Source organism: Aquarana catesbeiana, linkage group LG06, assembly GCF_042186555.1.
Source record: "Aquarana catesbeiana isolate 2022-GZ linkage group LG06, ASM4218655v1, whole genome shotgun sequence".
In the NCBI taxonomy this organism is placed as follows: Eukaryota; Metazoa; Chordata; class Amphibia; order Anura; family Ranidae; genus Aquarana; species Aquarana catesbeiana.
In genome coordinates, this window is record NC_133329.1 from 160274862 (window position 1) to 160298124 (window position 23263).

Sequence of the window (23263 nt, forward strand, 5' to 3'; positions counted from 1 at the left end):
ATGTAGTTCAAGATATAATACATCCATTCAGGTGGTGGTCTCCCTTCATCAGGGGGATTTCCTGTCTTTCATAACATCAAGGATGTGTACCTGCACGTTCCGATCTGTGCCGGACACCAATGCTTTTACGCTTTGTGGTCGGGGACACACATTAGTTTATGACGCTTCCCTTTGGCCTGGCCTCCGCTCCTTGGGTTTTTACCAAGGTGCTGGCTGTGGTTCTGGCATTGCTGAGACAATGGGGGATTGCAGTTACTGGTTATCTGTACGACCTTCTCCTGTGTGGAGACCCATTCTGCGCTGATGGACAACATGGTAATCCCAATGCGCATTTTGCAGGAAACCTTCAGGAGTCACCTCAGGCACCAACCAGGAGGCTGGAGTATCTGGGTCTGATTCTTGACTTGGTGAAGGCCAAGGGGTTCTGCCCGATTAAACAAATTTTGGAAACCTTGGACAGTGATTCAGCTGCTGCTGTCCTGCAGTCTTCCCTATGATCTTGCATGCAGGTCTCTTGGTATCCACCTTCAAAGTGGTTCCATGTGTACAGCTCCACATGAAGGTTTTGCAGTAGGGAAGCTTGTCCAAGTGGGACAAGTCTCCTGTTTTCTAGGATCACCAGATTTGCATGGGTCAGTTGGCAAAGGCCTCTCATATATGGTGGCTCCGGTACCTTCTCATCAACTCACGCCCTGGAGGAGGGGCGAAATGCGTGAACGTAATTTCCGATATAGTGAACCAGTGACGCTACTTCTGGTTCCCATGGAATGCACGCGGTGCGAACCTGGAAACACGCTGATGCTTGCCTTTGCCCAATGTCTCATGAGTGAAACACGATAGAGCGCAGTTTGTTTTTGTACTGGCGGTACTTCACATGTGCTTTCTCTCTCTTTTTACCCCATTATGTTTTAAACATCCTGGATCTTGATGAAACCTACCACCTCTGAGAATGTGATGTCTGTGTTTTACCTCCCAAAACAAACTCTAAGCCTGATTTGACCCCTGGACTGCAAAGCCCGAGGGTTCATCAACTTTGGTGAGCGGGGCCACAAGAGGGAATACCATCTGATCGGGAGCATCCCATCATCACCATTGTTTATTATCGGAATCACTTAGCACTCCAATACTTAATACATTGTCTCAGTGTGTGTTATATGGGATCACATTGCGCTATCATTTCACTAGCGCTTATATGATTTGTTTATTGTTTAGTGATTATTTTGTAAGCACTTTGCACTTTATTTTTCGGTGTGTTACATGGTATCATAGTGTCACCATTAAACTAGCGCAGTTATTACCGTTTATTACAGGGCGATTATAGCCTTTTAGGGCGTTTTGACATCAGGTGTCTGTCTCTAGTTTGCAAGGTCACCTGTGCATACCATTACAAAGTTTCATAAAAAGTTTTACAAAGTGATGTTTTTTCATCTTTGGATGCTTGTTTTGGCTGCAGAGTACTGCAGATGGCTGTTTGAGGTACCCCACCCCCTTTTGAGGGTTTTTTGCGGTGGCTGCCTGTTTTTCCCCACCCCTCATTGGGGTTTGGGACATCCCTGTGGTCAAGAAGAAGCTGTGTCCATCAATGAATTTAAAGAGGAAGTAAACTGTTTTTTTTTTTTTTTTGTTTTTTTTTCCTTCCCTGTAAAGTAAAGGCATAATGTGCTAGTATGCATTGCATATTAGCATATTATCTGACACTTACCTGCAAAAGAAGCCTGTGTCGTTCCCGCTGCAGGCCGTGCCCATCTTCGCCCTTCTTTCTTCCGGGGCCGTGGACTTTGGCTGTGTGACTGGCCATGCATGGGAACTGCTGGTCACGGCACCCGCTCCTGAAGAAACGGCACAGGCGATCGTTCCTTCAGAACGCATGTGCCGATTAGATCATCGGCACAGTAAATATCTCCTAAACGGCGCACGTTTAGGAGATATTTACAGTACCTATAGGTAAGCCTTATTCTAGGCTTAGGTTTACCACACCGCACACGGACACAGCACTGTTATACTTTGTGTCTAAAATATTAAGGTTCTTGCGGTAAAACCAAGGAAGCTTAGACTTCTGTAGTGTGTCAATGCTTTACTAAACAGAAAAGCTGCACATACAACTGTAGGATGCACAATACAACACAACTCATAGCCTACAAAAATATACCTACATATATAAGCAATAAGTAAACTAAACCGTTACTCAACTTAGGGTTTAAGATGTAATGTCCTTCATGGTTCCTTGCTCAGTCCAACTCAAAATTTCTCCAAAAACTCTCCAGCTTCTGGTAGCCATGTCTTTCCTCATTCTTCCAAAATACATCTTTCTTCCTCTCTCCACATGCTTGTTTCAAAAGCTAATCTCCCCCCCCCCCCCAACTTTATGCATACATCACATCCTGCAGAGAACATCCTCTCTTCGGTTCAGCTCCAAAAACCTATCCAACTGGTTTATTTATATATCAATGGGGGGAGGGGGGAGCCTGGCTTAACATATGTTCTTAAAACTTACTCTTTATTATTCTTAAAATGACATTAATAGCCATAGCAACACATACCACCTCTTGACTTTATAGCCTAATGTAGGAAACTTCAAAATCTCTTAAAGCCTTTTCTCCAGGAAAGGGCAAAATAAATACCCCGTATTGTAAATGGGAGGAAAAATTTCCCTTTCGACCCCCGTATCTTCTGGGAGGTTAGACTTTTTGTTTTGTTGTCCCTGGAAGGGTGCAACATTACTTTTGAGCAGGGTTAACAATGTCTTTGGCAGTTTGTGGAAAGAGAGTCCCAGGTGAAAGTCTCTTCTCCTCTTAGTCATAAGGAAATGCTCAGATGAAAGTCCACTCCAATTCAGCCACCATAAAGAAATCATCCGCATCTTCCTCAGGCTCTCTTCTGGTCTGCCTCCTCCTATCTAGCATGGTCATCTGCTCTGCCTGCTCCACCTCTCGATGCTCAGTACCTGAAAAGAGTAAGAGACAAAACAGATTAGATGTTCCTTCCAACTGTGCCGAAAACATAGCTCACAGCTCAAATTTATCTGCCCATTTCTAACTGCAAAACTATTGTGGGGTACCCACTGTTGCCTTGAAATGCTTTCACGGAAAGGCATTGACTTCCAACGTAACAAATATACTTGCATGTCTCTCCGTGCTGTCCTGGAAAGAACACAGGCCTGCCGTTGTCCAGTCTTCACAGCATGGCACATTCTTGCAAAATGCCCCATTTTATGGCAACAGAAACACTTAATGTGACCGAAGCTACCATTCCCAACCACTTGCTTCCACTTCTTAAACAATGCTGGTGTAGGAATCCCATCTATTTCCTCTCTAGGGACCCCCACCTTAAGTAAATCAATCCACATGTGTCTCCTGGAGATCATAGCCCTTGCCCTCCTTGTATCTGACTCAACTCGGCCATTTGAGCTGATCAAATCCTCAGCTTCCCGCTTATGGGAAGTAACAGTGGCACATATCCTACTTCTGCTTACAGGCCTTTGTCCTTTGTTAGGGCATCATTAGGCTTGTTTATGCGGGCTGCACACTGCTTATTCAAATATTCAGCTCGGCCTACAGGGGTTTGAACACACTTCGAAGCCACTGCAGGTTTAACTTTGATTACCCTCCTTTCTAAATCTTTTGCCTTGCTTACAGTTTCTTCCAAACACTTGGATGCTACTGCAAGCTGCTCCTTCAGTAAATCTTTCTAATTCTGCCTTTTCCCTCTTTTCAGATTCAATATGTAGAGCATGAAGGAAGTGCAAACCAACCATAGCAACTGCCCGCATCTCTCCTTTACTGAACTCAAAACTTGTAAGATTAAAATCTGAGGAAAGATCAGAAACTCCCATCCTCCCAAGCTCTGTTCAAAGGAGAAGCATATCCAGCCAGCTCCTTTACAACAGACATCCACTGACTATCTCTGGCCCAGGTAGGAAGGGTGCATGCCTTGAAGTCCTCCTGGACACCAGAAACCTTTGCAGCCTTCCTAAACAGTGTATGCAGCATTCTCCCCCAGTACAAGGAACAAAACATGCCACAGAAAACAGGTCTGCTTCAGTTGAGCTTTTAACGCAAATCCCGGATGAGCCCCCAAATGATATGCTTTGTGTCTAATGTTTTAAGGTTCTTGCGGTAAAACCAAGGAAGCTTAGACTTCTGTAGTGTATCAATGCTTTAATAAACAGAAAAGCTGCACATACAACTGTAGGATGCACAATACAACACATTACACACATAGGTTGGACTTGATGGACTTTTTTCGGCCTCACCTACTACGTAACACAACTCATAGCTTACAAAAATATGCCTACCAATATAAGTAAACTAAACCGTTACTCAACTAAGGGTTTAGGATGTGATGTCCTTCATGGTTCCTTGCTCAGTCCAACTCAAAAATTCTCCAAAAACTCTCCAGCTTCTGGTAGCCATGTCTTTCCTCATTGTCCTTGCAAAACACATCTCTCTTCCTCTCTCCACATGCTTGTTTCAAAAGCTAATCTTCTCCCCCCAACTTTCTACTTGCATAACATCCTGCAGAGAACCCCCTGTCTTCTGCTCAGCTCCAAAAACCTGTCCAACTGGTTTATTTACATATTATTGTAAGGGGGGGAGCCCGGCCTAACATGTTCTTAAAAATCAAACTCTGTATTATTCTTAAAGTGACTATTAATAGCCATAGCAACACAAGCACCCACTCCTCTGTGTTTTTTTTGTTTTTTACATCTACTGCTTTGCATTTCCTGAAAATTTGTGCTTGATAAACTGCTGCACAAATATCGTGTGACATTAAAAAATTGCAACACCCACATTTTTATTCTTCTGTGACTGTTTTTAAAAAATATATATTATTTGGGAGATCCAAGTAATTTTCTACCAAAAATGCAGATTCTTTCATGTATATGTGATGTCAGCATTGGCCTGGTTTTGACGGAGTTAAAAGAAATTAAAAGCCAAATAGATCATTGTCCATGAAAACCTTCCAGTCCCAGTCAGTGAGATACATTATTCATGTTCACTTGTATCTTAGATTGTGAATAAGCCCACATATCAAACTTGCATCCAAGAACAAATTATGTTTTATGTTTAAAAAAAAAAAAATGGATCCAAAAAAGGCCCAGCAATGCTGCTAGACACAGTGTATCCCAGATGTATATATTATTCATATAAAAATTCTCCTGCTTCTGTGCCATGCCAAGCTGACCAAATGTGCACCACACATGCGCGAGATTGGCAGGTGCATGCTGGCTAGCCAGCATGCACGGAATCTAGGAAGGACACCAGCTTCAGGTGGCCGCGCTATGCAGAAACTTCACAAAGAAAACTGGGCATAGTTTACAGCATACCTTTGTTGCATTGCATTAGGCATGAGTATTCTAGGGGTATGTTTATCTTAAAAGTCATATTTTGGCCGGAACTCCGCTTTACTATGGGCTGCTGACTGACTACTTGTGGCTTCACAGCTGGCTACTCACTGTGCATTTGTGAGCTGCTCTGCGTCCTGTAAATGGTCCCGCAATCTCCTGTGATTGTGACCCAGGAGGCTGCAAGGGAAAGGGGGGGGGGGGGGGGCAAACTTCCCCTCAGCAATTTGACCGGAAGTGGAAGCAGGTACCTGCCAAAATCGGGTACCCCCAAAAAAAGACATTCCAAATATGGGGGAAGGAGGAAGAAAGCCAGAACTTTTCCTTTTGGGCAAAGTTCCGCTTTAAGGACCTTTCTGCTGAGTGGGTGTACACCCTCCTTTCTTCATTTGTTGGTGGTCTGTGCCTTTTTTTTTTTTTTTTTTAATTCGGGCTGTAACTTTTATTTGCGAAGCTGTGGAAAAATGATTAAACTCCCTTAAAAGGTTACTCTTCTGTGGCAGCGGATTATTCACTTAGAATGTTAAGAGCAAATGTTTTATTGTGATGGCCTACTGGAAGTATCTCGGCTGTTTTTTTTTTTTTTTTTTTTTTTTTTTTTAATCCCACAGTGTTCTTTTTCAATATGTTTCTGTTTGGACTGGCCCTTGATATTATCACAGGTATTACTGCAGGATAAAGCAATCAGCCGCCGAAGCCTAAGGAGAGATCTGTTAATTCTCCTTGCTTTTTGGCGTCTTTACTTCCTGTAGTATGCATGTCTAAGTCTCCCAAAGTTTGATTTCTGGCCAACTGCAAATTGAGAGGCAATAATCCTGCTAGACCCTGAAAGAGCCTTAATTAGCATAAAGGTGTGTCCCTACTTGCCTAAAAGCCCCCTACTTGCCTAAAAGCCTCCTACTCCTTTTTCGGCTTCCCATCTTTAACCTCCTTTTGTCACTTTACATATTCGAAGACCTGCCTCTTTCCCCTTCAGGATTCTTCCCTTTTACATTTCCTTTTTCTTTCCATATGGTCGCCGTAAAGGCAAACCAGCTTCTCATGCCACAATTTCTCTGTAAATCAGATTATCTTTCAAGCTTCTGATCACAAGGATCGGGTACCACTAATTCCTGTCAAGGAGCACTCAGCTAGGTCTGTGAGTGGTTCTTGGCATCAGGCTACTGCTTCCCACATTTAAGTCTGCCACCTGGTCTTCTGTTAATGCGTTTTCCGATTTCTACAAGGCAGATGTTCAGACAGTAAGAAACCTAAAATGTAATATATTGCAATTAACCAATTATTAGTTGCGGTGGTTGCATTTGTTTTCTTTTTTTTTTTTTTTAAGCTTTTTTTCCCCCTCTGCTTTCACCTGGTGATCTAGCCAGTAACGCACCTTCTGTATTAACAGCGCCTATGCTCTGGATGAAAGAGCAACAAAGACCACCTTGGACATCAGCATTGTCTGGTGGGAGGGTAGTGTTAGATGCACTAGCAGATTTAGATACACTAACAAATTGAAGGCAGACTCGAGCTAATGTCTTTTAAGCAGCTGTAGCAAGTCCTTTTTTTTTCCCTTTTGGGATAAAGCTTTTATATAATTGAAAGCCGATTGTTGTAAGTACCTCTGTCAGTGGTAAATGGTTTGTCTCTGTTCTGCTACATCTGCAGGACAGCTTGTTCTCTTGAAAAAAAAAGACTGACTGACTGGCAGAATCACCAGATGAAAATAAAAGAAAGTAAGCTTATAAAAGGAAACTAATGCAGTCATCACATGTAAAAATTGGCAAGCATTTGGTGTTTGCTTTTGGGTTTATTACCACTTTTCTGATCCCAGCTTCGGATCCAAGGTCCTGCAGGCCGCTGTTTAAGCAGCGATCAGTCCTCCGTTATGTTTTTGTGAGTCTACTAGTGGTTTTGTAGCTGTTGCTCACCCTTTACTTGGAGTGAATTCCTGTGGGTTTCAAAGCATGCTAAAGAAAATAGGATTTTTGTACATAACACAAAATGCATTTCTTGAGGAACACAGGACCTCCCACCCCCCTGTGTCTTTGATTGTGCTCTTGATATTACTTTTCCATCAAACTGAGGCATCCTGGGATCAGTAGGGTTTATTCCAGACTGGTCTTTTTTATTGTAAATACTAGCCCTTCGATCTTTTATTGCATATTTAAGTCTTTTAAACCCTTACATATTTAAATAAAAAAAATAAAGGAATGTGGAAAACCTCTCAATTTACTGCATTGTTTATCAGCAGGGATGTCACTCTAGGTATGGACCACACCTAGAAATGGATAGCCTTTCTAATGTTAAGCATTGCTTTTTTTTGCCCATTGCATTCTTAAATATATGTATAGGCTGCTTTTATAACTCTGATGTTTGTCTTTTGGATATTTGTTGTCTTTTTGGATATTTATTGCTGTGATTTTTCATTTAGATATTCAGAACACACCCAGCTTCAGACACAGCAGAGGGCAGTCCAGGAAGCCATCCAAGTGAAGCTGAATGAATTTGAGCAGTGGATCACACAGTATCAAACTGCCTTCAGCAATCTGGAGGCCACTAAACTGGCAGGCCTGCTTCAAGAAATAAGCAGCCAGATGGATTTAGGTATCTAATTTTTTTTTTTACTTGTTAACATGTCAAAATTAATCATGCACCAACACTCTTAATCTGCTTTGTAATTTAAGTGTTATGAAAGCGGGGCGAGGATAACAGTGTATAAAATAGTAAAGCATTTTTAATTTGAAATTTGGTTTACATATGTTATCTTCTTGAATATTTTAAGGGAATGTATAGTAGTTTTGTTTATATAGCAATTCTATTGTTCAGCCTGGTAAAAATGAAATTTAGCATATTATGATTTATTTCTGTTTTTGAGCCACCAAGTGAAGCCTAAGAGACAAGAGATAGATTCACTCTGTCTGGAGAGGCACAGATAGTGGGTCTTCGTTACATTCATCAGCTTTGGCCTTAAAACTGTTGGAGCTATACTGGCCTTTTACACTTAAATTGGACTTTACATAGGAATGGCCATATTGGGCTTTCGCTTTACATGTGTATAGTACTAGTGCCTGGTTCAAAGTTCCCTAGTTTGGCTGTTGAGGATATGGCGATTACCCCCATCCCACACAATTTTTATAAGGATCTTTTTAAGCTTTATATTACTTAAGGTATGAGAACAGATTGATTGGATGATCCTGCCAGGTTTGCCTGCGTATACTATTTGGTATATTATGCACCACTGCAAGCTCTTGAAGAAGCGCATAAGGGCGTGTAACATGTAGAGTTTTCTTCTACGTCTCTACCACCACCAGCTGTTCCTCCTTTTGATATCACTTCATTTGAATTAGGCCCCTTTCACACTGGGGCGGTTTGTAGGCGTTATTGCGCTAAAAATACCGCCTGCAAACCGCCCCTAAACAGCCTCCGCTGCTTGTTCAGTGTGAAAGCCCGAGGGCTTTCACACTGAAGCGGTGCGCTGGCAGGACGGTAAAAAAAGTCCTGCGAGCCGCATCTTTGGAGCAGTGTATTCACCGCTCCTTCACCGCTCCTGCCCATTGAAATCAATGGGACAGCGCGGCTATACCATGGCAATACCGCGGCTATAGCCGCGCTGTACGAGTGGTTTTAACCCTTTTTTGGCCGCCAGCGGGGGGTTAAAACCGCATCGCTAGCGGCTGAATACCGCGGTAAAACATCGCTAAAAATAGCGCTGTTTTACCGCCGATGCCCCCTACTGCCCCAGTGTGAAAGGGGCCTTAGTATTGATCGATCTGTTTCACTGTGGTAATAGTTGATTTTGTTAGGTGATGCGAGCATTGTTTAGACCAAACATCATGTTTTGTTTTTAACATGTTATGTTAATAATGTGAATTTTAACAAGTTTATTTTGTACTTCAATGCTATGGATGTGCCTCTAAAGTCCATGTTTCCTTCTCTTGAATAAATTTTGCAAATGAAGCCTAAGCTCCTAATTGTACATCACAGGGCCAAAGAATTTCTTCTCATTCATTGGTTTATGCTGCTATCTACAGGTGAATGGACACTGGCCAGAAAAAGGCCTCCTGCCCAGGCATAACCCTTCCCTGCACAGCATTGCCTCAGTTTTTTGTTAGTCTGCTTAGGTGATGGATGTGCCTGTGATGTCTCTCTAAAAACTTTCTCTTCTATGGGTGTTTGAATTCACTGTCTGCCCCATACCCCTCTGCTGGAGAAAAGGAAGTACTTTTTCTGGATTGGTCACCCTCAGCCCCGATCCCAGAGGGGACAGTACCCGGACCCCGCTGCTTAAGATCTGGGGTGGCCTGTTAGGTAACTAGGATACCTAGTATGCAGATCCAGGGCTGTTATCCCCCTAAGGGGAGATATGTCCCTGATAGCCCCTCATCAGGGTATTCATGATGTGATGGGTGAAGATTGGGCCTTTTGGATCCCTGCGTCCTGGACTGGCGAGTGCTCCTTGTGAGGGAGTTCTATTATGGCTGTACCTCTGCCTAAGTCTCTTACTGTGTTGCTGCAGGAATGGGGTGCTGTGTAGACTGCTGTGTTTTTGTATTGTTCTTAACACTATGCCACCAACATGGCAGTGCTAGAAAAAGGCAGAAGGGATCAACCTGTTGACTTGTGCACTCGATGACATCCCAGCCGCTTCAGCCTTCAAGGCTCTCTGGACTCGGCATTGCACAGAAGTCTACAGTCTGGTGTCAAGAGCTTACAAGCTGGCATTTCTAAGTTTTTCCCCTCCATGCTTTATGTGCTCAAATGCCTTTAAGAGTAGTGAGTTTCTTTACACTACTGTAAAGGTTGCTGCCTTAAGAATTGTACCTGTGCTGTAAGGTTGAGAAGGGTCATTTTCAAATCTTTTCACGGTTCCAGAATCCAAATGGATATCCAGCATGTTTTGGATCTCTAGGGTCTAAACAAATTCCTGCAAATGCAAAAATTCTTCCCAGTCTGTGATTGCTTCACTTCAGCAGTAGACTTTTGCAATCAGTGGATATTGGCGAAGCCTACATGCGTATCCAGATTTTTCAGCCTCATATATGGTTTTCAAGGGTAGCTGTGGAGGATTGTTGCTACCACTTTGTGGTATTGCCATTCTGCCTGTCCTCTGCTCACAGAGTGTTTACCAAGGCGTTGGCTTTGTCTCTTGGATTGTTGAGGACCAGGGTATCCCCCTTGAACGGCCTGCTTCTTTAAGAGCAGTCGGCTTGGATGTATGTCTTTTTGAGAGCTTTGGTTGAGTAACAAACCCTCAAAAATCAGCGCTAACACAACTTCTGATATACTTTGGGCCTAGTCCTGGGCATTGCTCCTTCCTCAGTAAAAGTGCCTTTCTTTTTCGTACATCACGGGACACAGAGCCTCAGTAATTACTGATGGGTTATATAGGTATCACTAGGTGATTGGACACTGGCACACCCTAGACAGGAAGTTCAACCCCCTATATAACCCCTCCCCTTACTGGGAGTACCTCAGTTTTTTCGCCAGTGTCTTAAATGCTCAGTTTCATTCGAGACTGCTGTAAAACAGTATCCTGTCTGCCTGGAACAAGAAGGTCCAGGCGCTAGATTTGCCGATGCACCTGTCACCTACAGTGCGTCAGAGCCTCAGTTGGTGGTTGATACCCATAAATCTGCGGAAAGGGAAGTCCTTTTTACCAGTTACCTGGAGAGTGGTAACAATGGATGCCAGCCTTTCGGGTTGAGGAGCAGTTCTGGAACAGTTGACTGTTCAAGGGAGATGGTCCAAGACTGAGAGGACCTTACCCATCAACATTCTACAGATCTGTGCGGCGTATCTAGCCCTAAAGGCCTGGACGCTCGGGTTACAGGGTTGCCCTTTCGGGATCCAATCCAACAATGCCACAGCAGTGGCTTATATTATTCACCAAGGAGGCACCAGGAGTCGTGCAGCTCAGGGAGAGCTAAACCAGATCTTAATTTGGGCAGAAAAGCATGTGCCGTGCATATCAGCAATCTTCATTCCAGGGGTAGAGAACTGGCAGGCGGACTACTAAAGTCGCCAGCAGTTATTTCCAGGGGAATGGTCTCTTCACCCCGACATCTTCTTGGCCATGTGCCAAAGATGGGGGGTCCCTGATGTAGATCTCTTTGCTTCCAGGTTCAACAACAAGATCGACAACTTTGTGTCAAGAACAAGGGATCCTCTTGCATGCGGGACAAATGCGTTGGTGATTCCGTGGCATCAGTTCTCTCTGATTTATGCAGTCCCTCCTATTCTGCTACTGCCGCGACTTCTTCGCAGGATCAAGCAGGATAAGAAGTCTGTACTTCTGGTGGCCCAGAAGAGCTTGGTATGCAGAAATGGTAAAGATGGCGGTAGGTTCCCCATGGACCCTACCACCAAGTCCAGACCTGTTATCCCAGGGACCAGTGTTCCATCCGACCTTAAAAAAGCAAAATTTAACGGTTTGGCTATTGAAACCCACGTTCTGAAGAGACGTGGGCTTTCAGGCCCAGTGAGTTCTACCTTGATTAATGTAAGGAAGCCAGCTTCCAGAGTCATTTATCATAGCGTCTGTGTGAATCCAGGGGTTGGCACCGCAGAAAATGTCATAGGTAGAATCCTTGACTTTCTGCAAATGGGGTTAGAGATGAAGCTGGCCTTGAGTACCATCAATGGCCAGGTCTCGGCCTTGTCAGTATTGTTTCAACGTCCGCTTGCTTCACATTCTTTGGTCAGAAGCTTTATACAGGGGGTAATGCGCCTTAATCCTCTGGTTAAAACGCCCCTGAACCCCTGGGACTTGAATTTGGTTCTGTCAGCTTTACACAAACAGCCTTTTGAGCCGATACGTCAAATTCCCTTGGACCATTTGACAAGGAAGCTAATTTTTCTGGTAGCCATTTCTTCTGCTAGAAGAGTATCAGAATTAGCGGCTCTTTCCGGTAAAGAGCCATATTTAATGATGCACAAGGATAGAGTGGTATTGCGTCCTCATCCTAGCTTTCTACCGAAGGTGGTTTCAGGTTTTCATCTAAACAAAGATATTGTTCTGCCTTCCTTTTTTCCAGATCCCTGTTCTATGGAAGAAAGGTCACTACATTCTTTGGATGTAGTGAGAGCGGTCAAAGCCTATTTGGAAGCAACTGCTCAGATTCGCAAAACGGATGTTTTGTTTGTGTTGCCAGAAGGTCCTAACAGAGGACAGGCAGCGTTGAAATCTACCATTACTAAATGGATTTGACAGGTTATTGTTCAAGCTTATGGTTTGAAGAAGAAAATTCCACCTTTTCAAATCAAAGCGCACTCCACAAGGGCTATTAGTGCTTCGTGGGCAGTGCATCACCAGGCCTCCATGGCTCAAATCTGCAAGGCAGCAACTTGGTCTTCAGTCCATACATTCACTAGATTTTATTAGGTGGATGTGAGAAGGCATGAGGATATCGCCTCATGCCCTAATAGTCTCAAGTTTGTGATGCACTGTGGGGGTGCTGTCCTCAGAGATAAGCCAGCTTTGTAAACAAACAGAAGCAGGAAAGAAGGGGGAAGCGCCACCTAAGTGCAGTATCACAGGGGGTTTATTAGTACAACGGCTAAAAACACTTAAAAGAGGTAAGGTAAAAGAAGGCTTATCGTGAACTGGCTCGTCTGCCAGAATGTCCTGGGTAATACTCCTGCGTGGTCTGCCGGGTTCAGGTTCCCTGGGAATGCAGTGGAGGTGGATGGAAGTTCCTGGGGTGTGTAGGAAGTCCATGCCAAACCAGCTTGGAACGCTCGGGCGGACGTGACATCATCAAGAGGGGACCACGTTGCTGGAATGCTAGGATGGAAACAGGCTTGATCTTGATAAAACCTTGGGATCTGTACTTGAACCCCATGCTACAGGGACAGCATGTAATATTGCTTCCAGCACTGAATCCGGGGTTCTCACCTTGGCACTGAGAGCAAAATGTGGATTTAGCCACAGGGTGTTCTACAAGTCCAGGGCCGTAGTCCATCCTTATGCAACCTAGATTCTTAAGATCGCTCCTAGGGTACTGTTGGTGTGATGCCTGGACCCTGACAAGTGACATTGACATGTAAGACAACCCTATAGTGGACCCTACACTGTAGCCTGTTACAGGTTACCTGAATAGTATTCATTAAAACTATCCAGTGACCTGGAATTGTTTAAAAATGATTTACTTGTACAGTGCTAAGCTTTTTAAACTTGACAATAAATATTCCACCATTAAGAGCTTAGTTTCAGATGGATGATAACTAGGTGTTACATCACACATACATTGCACTATTAAAGCTACTCCTGGCCAGGGCACTTCCTGCCACCCTTTTTGCCTCAAGGACTTTGTTAGAGGAAGATCAACACCTGGGCTGCTGCCTACTCCTTGGTGGATTATGGATACCCTTACATCATTTGTGCATCCTACTTCATGAGTACACCATAGGGCAGGGGTGAGCAACCTTTGAGAGGCGGAGATCTACCTGAACATGAAAAAGTTCAAAGGTCACTGGGGTGTGGTGCGCTTTTTTTTTTTTTCCTGCTCTCTAACCAATTAACTAGCAGGGCCTAAATGTCACTGTAAAAATATAAACTTTGCCTATCTTAAAAGTGTCCGGTGTCGGTCAGTAGGGCAGTGGCCGGTGTCAGTAACTTATTTTTTTACAGCTTTTAGGAGGCCCATTCGGAGGCTTTGGTAAAATATCAGGGATCTAAACAGATAATATTCACTCTATTGAAGGCCTACAAAACATTCCAGCCACTCAGTGATGACTTTTCCCTTGCATCAAAAGAGGACCCTGTTTTAACACCAGACTCAGCATCTGGTTCTAGCTCCATCTCAGGCACACAACAAGCAGCCTATCTGACCAAGGCAAACTTTTCTGTAACTTTGTCAGATTTTCTCAGACAGTTAACAGCAGCTTTATAGAGGAACGAAGATTAAAGGAGAAGTACAGTCAAAGCTTTTTTTGGCTGTACTTTTCCTATGGATTACAGGAGTGCAGTTTTGTCCTGTCACAGAGCCGGTCAAGGCTCTGAAATGATCCTGACCATATGGTCGGGATCCACCAAGAAGTCTTGACCGACACCTGGCTCAGCCTCTCTTCAAAGTGGCAGAGAGTCTGAGACAGCCCATCCCACTCCCTCCACAGCCCAGCACTCCAGTGAGCGCTGAAGGGGCAGAGCGGAGAGTCAGTGACTGACGGTCACTGCTCTCTGCTCAGAGCGGAGAGGGAGAACTGCACGATCGCTGTGTTTGATCGCTCAGTTCTTACTGCAAGTCAGCGGGGGATAAATGCTGCATCCACCTAGGTGAGTATATATGTGTTTTGGTTTTGGTTTTTTTTTTTTTTTTTATATACTATAAAAATTCCATCACCCTGAAGAAGACAGGGAGAAGATGCCAGTAAGGGACCTTGCGCACATCGTACTGTTGATACTCGGGTAAGTATTTTTTACTTTAGTTTCACTTCGAGACCTGCTAAGTTTTTCCATATTGATAAGCAATTAGAATGGGCAATTGAGAACTGGGTACCAAAATAATTTATGTTGTGGACATCCTAGCCTCTAGAATCAACAACAAACTACCTATTTTTTCCATAACCAGTGATTCGCTAGATTTTGTAAAGAGGAAACGGGTGGGGGAGAAAGTGCCACTAAGTGTAAATAGTGTAGTATGCATAAATATCATGGAGAAATGGAGCAATAAGGTCATGTACTTACATACGGGTCTGGTCACCACGTATCAATATGTAATTAGTATGATGTTGAGCAGGCAGCAGTCTTTTAGGTATTTCCAGTAGGCATGCAAGTAGTAGTTTATTAAAGTGTTACTAAACCCACTACGGTAAAATCAGTCTGTATATGCCGTAAAGCATGCTGCTTGTTCTCGCTGTGGAACCTTAGGGGTTAATCCTCTGCATTGCGTAAAAAGGCTGTTTGATCCTTGCTTCTCTGATCCTCCCCTCCTTTCACTGCCTCCTAATAATTTCCTGATAACACAGAGTTTATGGAGTCAGGCTGCACATGCGCAGTTTGGTGTGTATTGCTAGAGGTGTTTTTTTGTTTTTTTTTCTTGGGAGGATGCATGTGTTCAGCACAGGGCCAATCAGCACTGTCCAGACAGGAGATCAGGGGTCTTGCAGTCTCATAGGACAGTCAGAAAACAACTCCTACAAGCTTTAACTAGTGCTTGGCTGGACACTGATACAAGACTGCTATATACTGCTGATGAGAAAAGGTATTTAGCAGTTTATATTTACTAACATAATTGCATTTTTGTGTACTGTGGGAGATCAGATATAGTGAATGCAGACTCCTGGATTTAGTAACACTTGAAGTGTAAAAAGTATACAATGTTGCACTCAGTCACTTTGTAAAGAAATGGGCATTATCATACAGCTCCAGTAGGTGGCAGTCCTCCAATGTATATCCTCACAGGAGTTGTTAAAGGGGTGCCAGGAAGAGCCGGTTATGTGTCTGTAATAGGCAGCCGCTGTGACCTGCAAGGAAGGCAACACTCGCCCGACAGGGTGGCCTGGATGACCTCACAGGTGGTGTGCCGTCTGTGGGCTTATTAAGTCTCTCCTTGCAGCACCTTGTGCATCACTCTAATCTCAGCTTGGTTCTCTCTGCCTTGCTGAAATCGACACTCAAAACTTTATCAAGGATATTTTTTTGGAAGATACTGCGTATGTATGCATATATGTGTGTGTGTGTGTGTGTGTGTAGATATATATAGATATAGATATATATATATTCTATCTCTCTCTCTCTCTCTCTCTCTCTCTCTCTCTATATATATATATATATATATATATATTCTATCTATATCTATATTTTTAAATTCTAATTCTTTTTTGCTAGTGTCCTCAGGTGATGGATGACTTTCTCTGAGAGTAGGTTTCTGGTTTGATTCCATATGACCTCCTTTGGATTTTTACATGGGCAAATCCCCTCTTCCCCTAGCTTCATTGATGCCACTGCAGCAATAGGATTGCAGCTTCCAGATCACTCACCCCTCGGCAGCCCCTCGGGGAACCACACCCAAACCTTGCAGCATAGAAGATGCAAGGTCAGTCTGTAAAATTGCCTTTTGCACTGGACTCTGCATTTGGCTCACACCCACGTTATATTAGAACAGTGCAATGTAGTTAGCTACAGAGTGCTCTACGGGCCTAGGGCAGTGCCAATCCAAATCCCATTAGTTCCAGTCCCTTAAAATTCTCTGAAGTGTGTGAAGCGAGAAATTTCAGCCTAGTGGTATCTTCCCTAGGAAGGTTCCCATACCCTGGTGTCCCAAGTCTGGGAGTAGCATGCACCACTTTAAAATGGTCTGCCACAGCCGTAAGCATAATGTGTTCCACTTTTCAGCCCTAAGACACATTGTGGCTGAACTCTTTAGACCTATTTCGGCACACAATGTCCCCTTCTGTCTGTAAAGTCCAGTCTTCTGTAGGTGGTGCACTGCTCTCCCCCTTGTACTGGGGCACCATCTTGAGCATATTACTATGAAAAACTGCAGACAGGCACACTACTCTGTTCCTGTTTGTGGCTCGGGTCTCCTTATCAATCTTCAGTGGGTTATCCAGCAGCCTCAGTCGTGGGATACAGGATGGGTGCAGCCCTTCTGCTCTGCAGCAACAATCTCTGCAGCAACAATCTCTGCACTGATTAAGGTTGTGAGCACCCCATAAGGGCATCTCCTCACCCTCATAGTGGATGTCAGGCAGAAGGAAGATGGGACAAGGGGGCAGTTCAGCATACGCTGTGCAAAGAGCCAGGGTGAGGTTATTCAGGTTTCCTCTTAAAACTGGAACTGTCTCCACATCTTGGAGTCTCTTCTTATTCCCTCTGGTACTTATTGCTCCTCCTTTTTTGGTGTTTATGGCAGACCTGATGGGGAGGATTTCTGCTGTCTCAAGGATTGGTGTACTATCCTCCTTCACAGTTGCTGGGTTTTACAACTTGACTATTGAAATCCAAGTCCTGAAAGATCCGTTCGATCTGACGACTCTCTTCCTATGGTGCTTAAAGATAGGAAATTGACCACTTGTAGGATCCATCATCACATTTAAAAGTGTGAGTCGCAGAAGTTTCATCCTAGATGATACTCTACAGAATGTATCCTGTCCTTTCACTAGTCTGGGCTGGAGCGACATTTAGCCTTAAGCCCCCAGAAGGGTCATGTCTCTGCATTGTTAATTCTTTCAGTGATCAATGGCCACGCATTCCAGGGGTGACTGACTTTAGTCATACGGTACCTTTTTTTTTCCCTCAGCATCAGAATTCACAGCCTTAACAATTCCCTCTTTTTCCTAAAGACAAGGGGGTTTTGAGGCCCTGGGCCTTTCTCCCTAAGGTGGTTTCCTCCTTCTACCTTAATTGCAGCATCATCCTACCTTCTCTGTATTCTTCTCCTAAGTGCTTCAGAGAGGTATCTCCACATTAAGTAAATGCATGCTTCTCCAAGCACGCTTCCACCTTCACCACACAGGTTAAAAATAACTTCTCACCAGAGGATGACACCCAACTTGTTTCCTCATATAAAAGTGGCAAAAAAGACCAAATCTAAGTGGTATAATATTTTAATATTCTATAAAATAAATACCATTCACAAACAGGCTTGCAAATATCACTCCTTTTTGATTTGATTCCCCTCCTAGCGTGATGACCTCACAGATGGGGGTGGGACCAATCCCTACAGGCAGCTTTAAATATACACAGTAGACTTCATTCACCTGGGTGAAAAAAATTTTGGTGGACTTCGTATAGTGTAGTGTTTTGGTTTATACACGGTTTGAATTTCTTTGGCGCTCTGCTCATATTTTTTTTTTTTTTTTTTTACAAATAACGTGGTGTTTTATTTGAAGAGTAAAAGACATACAGGTTATATACATTAGTAATACAGTTGTATTCAATAACAACATAAGAGTCCAAATAAATGGCATGTTCAGCAGGGCATGTACATATACAGTGTCACAGTATTTAGACGTAAGTAATCATGAACCACAGGAATACTAGAGGCCCAGACACCGGGTCTGCATTTAGGAATACACATGTCCCCAGAGACATCAATCAGATAGCATACTACACGTGGCTGCATTTCCTAACCAAGTGTCCCAAATTTTGCCATATTTGGCTGGACAACCCCTGTGGGCGTAAATTTCCTTTTTGTACGGTAAAACAGCAGAGATCCACTCTTGGAGTGTTGGTGGTGCAACCTGCAGCCATTTTCTCGCTACAAGTAACCTAGCAATAAACAGTGTCTCCTGGAGAGAGATTTTATGAAACTTATCCGAGTCAGGATCTGGGAATACCCCCAGTAAATACTGTTTAGGACATAGTGTTAGAGGATATCCCATCTCATCCTGGATAAACTTCACTATTTGGGACCAGTAGTCTCATATTGCTGGGCATAACCAGAGAAGGTGGAAAAGAAGGTTATAGGACTATCACATCTGGGACACTGTGGGTTTTGATCAGGTTTGTATTTGGCTAGGCGGAGAGGGGTCAAATATGATCTATGTATAATGTAAAGTTGTGTAAGACGGTCCGATAACTTAGTGGACCCTTTTTTGCAGGTGTCCAAGGGGCAAAAAGGGTCGTCGCTGTGGGACAGAGCAATAAATTGTAGTGCCCTGAAATAAGTTTGCGAGAGTCTTGCCCCATCATAATATGCAGGACATCTAGCTGTTGGGGGAAGTTTCACCAAATTGAGCTCTGAGGGCATGGCGGAGCTGGAGGTAGCGGAAGTGCATGGTGTTAGGAAGACAGAATTCCACTTTAAGTTGTTGAAATTATTTTAAAACGGTATCACAATAAAGATCCAACAAAAACCTTACCCCCTGGTTAAGCCACAGACCATGATTTGGCACAGTTAGTAATTCTCCTAGATCGGGATTGTCCCATAGGGGTGTGTGGTAATGTGTAGGTGGCATCTTCAATCTACGCCTCGCCACCTCCCATATTCTGCAGTGGTGGTATAATACTCCTTTATGGTTACCAAACCCGCATGTACCTGCAATACCTCTAAACAGAATCTGGAAAGGGTGGGTAAGCTCGTGACTGTAAGGGGAGCATATCAAAGTCAAGTATCTGTCTTTGTCATGTTTGTCTAGATGAAAAAAGTGGGATAGTTGCGCCGCTAGGTAATAAAGATTAAAGTTAGGTAGTGCCACACTGCCCAATTCAGTAGGGTTTTTCAATGTTTGCCAGGACAGCTTATGCCGACTCGACCCCCAGACAAAAGAGTTAAGGAGGGCTTCAATAGATTTGAAGATCCTTAGAGGTAGGTAGACCGGGGCATGCCATAAAACATAAAAATTTGGGGAGGAGAACCATCTTGATTAGCTTCACCCGGCCCATCACCCCAAGGGGTCATTTGGCCTATGTCTGCGTTTTTAAATTTAAACGTTGCTATCAGGGGTTCTATGTTGAGTCGAATGTAGTCCTCTGGTGAGCGGGTGATCACAATTCCAAGGTATGTCATGGAGCTAACTCTAAGGAGTGGGGAGGAGGTCTGTAGTTCTGTAGGGACACTTACATCTATCGGGAGGATCTGGGATTCATCCCAGTTAATCTTCAGGCCCAAATATCTACCAAAGTTTTGAATAACCTCAAGGGCTAATTGTAGGGATGGGCCTGCGTCTTCTAAATATAGCAACACATCGTCCGCGTATAGACTGATCTTTTCCATCAAGTCTCCACGTCGCAGACCCTTGATACCTGGATGCATTCTAAGGAAGGAGGCAAGGGGTTCTACTGCAAGGGCATATAATAGGGGGGGATAAGGGACATCCTTGTCGCATGCCCCTTTGAAAGAGGGAAGGGTTCAGAGACTTTTCCAGTGACCAAGACCCTGGCGCGTGGGCACTGATATAGAAGTCAAATCCATTTAATAAGATTGGGTCCGAATCCAAATCTTGCAAGGCATTCTCAGAGGTATTCCCACTCAACTAAGTCAAACGCCTTTGCGGCGTCAAGAGACACCACAGCTCTAGAGCCCAGCTCGTCATGTTCAGCCTGTATATTCATATGGAGCCTACGTAAGTTGTATGCCGTATTTTTAGCTGGCATAAACCCAGTCTAGTCTGAAGGACTTAATGTAAGGATCACTTTATTCAAGCGTAGCGCCAGGATCTTAGCCAGGATTTTAATATCTAGCTGAAGGAGAGATATTGGGCGATACGACTCAGGGAATTCTAGATTTTTGCCAGGTTTGGGTATCAGTACAATATAGGCCTCGCTCATGGAGGAGGGTAAAGAGCCGGACTCAAATATAACGTAAAATAGCTCATGACGTCTAGGGATTAGGGTCTCATTATAGGTTGTGTAAAATTCAAGGAGCAGGCCATCGGAGCCTGGCGCTTTGGATGGGTTAAGCAGGGACATTGCCTTTGTTACTTCGTCTTCAGTGATAGGAGCCTCCAGCAACTCAGATTGGGATTGTGTGAGACTGGGTAATTCTATGTCCGACAAAAGTGACACTATCTCTTCCCTGGGATTATTAGTAGCAGAGGAGTATAGGGACGCGAAGAAGGAGCTAAGCTCTCCGGCCACCTCATCAGGGTCGGTCAATAATGCACCGTCAGTAGTACGGAGGGAAACCACCATAGGAGGCCTGTGGTCTAGATGGGCTAGGTAGGCCAGGAGACGACCCGCTCGTTCTCCATATTCGTACTGTGCTCTGTTCATTTTTAGTTAATTTAAAAGGTACAATAAGATGGACCCAAAACCACTAAATTCCCTTTTAAAACAACATTGCAATCACTTGACCTGTAGAATATAGCCTGTTGGCTTTTTTTTTTTTTTTTTTTTAACAGCTTTGTTAAAATGCATGTGTGCATATAGGGCCTACTTTAAATTATGTTTGCACAAAATGCTATTTTAGCAAATATGAGTTGGCTTTGCAGTTATTTTATTTTAACTACAGTTGCATAGTGGGGTTTATTTACTAAAACTGGAGAGGGCAAAATCAGGCTCACTTCGGAATAGAAACAAATTAGCTTCTAACTGCAGCTTGTTCAATGAAATTTGGCAATTAAACCTGGAAGCATATTGGTTTCTATGCAGGAGTGAGCCTGATTCTGCACTATCCAGCTTTAGCAAATAAACCCCAGTGTGTCCGAGAGCAGTGGTTCTCAACCCTGTCCTCAAGTACCCCTAACAGGCCATGTTTGCAGGTTTTCCTTTATCTTGCATAGGTGCTCTAAATCTGAGTCAATGGCTTGGTATTTTGGACAGCTATTTTATCTAAGAGGAATTCTCAAAACATGGCCTGTTGGGGGTACTTGAGGACAGGGTTGAGAACCGTTGTCCTAGAGTACCTTTACACCATACAGTCACTTTGTTTTACGTAAAGGATCAGTCCACCAAAAACTTTGGTTGAATAATTCCCTGTCTTTTATATACAGCTTGCTAATTTCAGTAGTACAATCTACTTTCCAGCATTTCACTCCACATTGTAAAATAAGTTAACAGTTAAGTAGCATATTTGAGGCTTCCATTATGGTATCACCAAGTAGGTAGATAGAGGAGTGATGATGTTGCTGCTGCAGTTTACAAAAACATTCAGTCCATCCAAAATGTAAATGTTAGTTTTTGGTGGACTCTTTCTTTAATGATACACCAAATAAGATGCACGTTTCTGATCTACTCAAGTGCATACGTAAGCGTAAAATTCTGCCTATGTGTTACTTTACTAATTACTCTTCACTTTCGCTCAACAGGTCCTCCCAGCTATGTACCTGCCACAGCTTTCCTACAAAATGCTGGCCAGGCACATCTCATCACACAGTGTGAGCAATACGAGGCAGAGATGGGAACCTTGCTACAACAGAGACGCTCTGTGCTTCGGGGCTGCTTGGAAAATCTTCACAACTACGCAACTGTAGCACTTTTGTACCCCAAATCAGTGTTCCAAAAACACAGAATGGAGCAGTGGAAGACCTGGATGGAGGAACTTATATGCAACATGACCATGGAGCACTGTCAGGAAATATATACAAAGTAAGTAAAGGTTTAAAGATTTCACTGCTTATAGATCATTGTTTTACAAATCTCATAACTTGTACATTATCAAACATGTATCATTGACCTACAATAGTTGCAATAGTTGATGCATGAAAATAGTTCCTGGAGCAGAACAGTGGAAAACCTACAAACATCATGTTCCAGGAAAACTCAAGTAGTTTCACCATAAAGTTAATTGCAGTGTGAAGCTGGCACATCCACTGCCCAGTGATTAGGTAATCCTCTACATGCACACTGTTATGGGCTTCTTGCTGGCATTTAACTGATAACAAGGGGCAAAATCACACCAGTGAGCTCTTTTGTGGCGTCTCAAAGATGCTAGATTATTATTCTATTATAGAGAGATTATTCTCCACACAAGGCCCCCTAACAGGTAAATTAATGTAAACAAAGCAACAGTGAGTGTTTTTTTTTTTCTTTTGTTACAACAAATATCAGTTAGGTAAGTAACAATTTCAAATTCATAATTTTAAGGAAAAATAAAGCTTTAGTTGCACTTTAAAGCAACCCTATGGTTTGAACAAAGTAAGCAAAGTTATGCTGAAGCTTTTCATTAAAGTGAACTGGATAAAGGTATAAGCGTATTTAAACCTATCTTTTATGCACTCAGGCATTTACCTTGTATATTGCATTATTACTTTGTATACAGTTGGCTTTTGCAAAGCTTAGGGCAGCTTTGAAGCCTTCAAGAAAAATCCTCAGTTCCAGTATGGCTGCGTTTAGCCCTCCCATTAAGGTCTATGGTTGACTATCATTTTAAACAAGCTGCTAGCAGGTTTTTTAACAAGCTTCAAGTAGGGGTAAAATATCCTCCTAGCAGCTTTAGTCTCCCAAACTGCAGCTGAATAATGCTTTAAAGATTTCCACAAAGCTGCCATATACTTGCCGAGAGTGTTGCAAAAGTTTGCTGTATACATTTGCTTTTTAAACAAGCTTAC

General features: G+C 43.3%; 1 protein-coding gene across 3 annotated transcripts in view; it reads left to right on the forward strand.

Moving 5' to 3' along the window:
- Window positions 1-23263, forward strand: part of SMG1 (SMG1 nonsense mediated mRNA decay associated PI3K related kinase) — a 409928-nt gene that overhangs the window by 302247 nt on the left and 84418 nt on the right. For all 3 annotated transcript variants that reach the window (XM_073591119.1, XM_073591120.1, XM_073591121.1), the window contains exons 47-48: window positions 7761-7933; window positions 22022-22301. In XM_073591119.1, the coding sequence (XP_073447220.1) occupies window positions 7761-7933; window positions 22022-22301 (453 nt within the window). The remainder of the gene's footprint in view (window positions 1-7760; window positions 7934-22021; window positions 22302-23263) is intronic.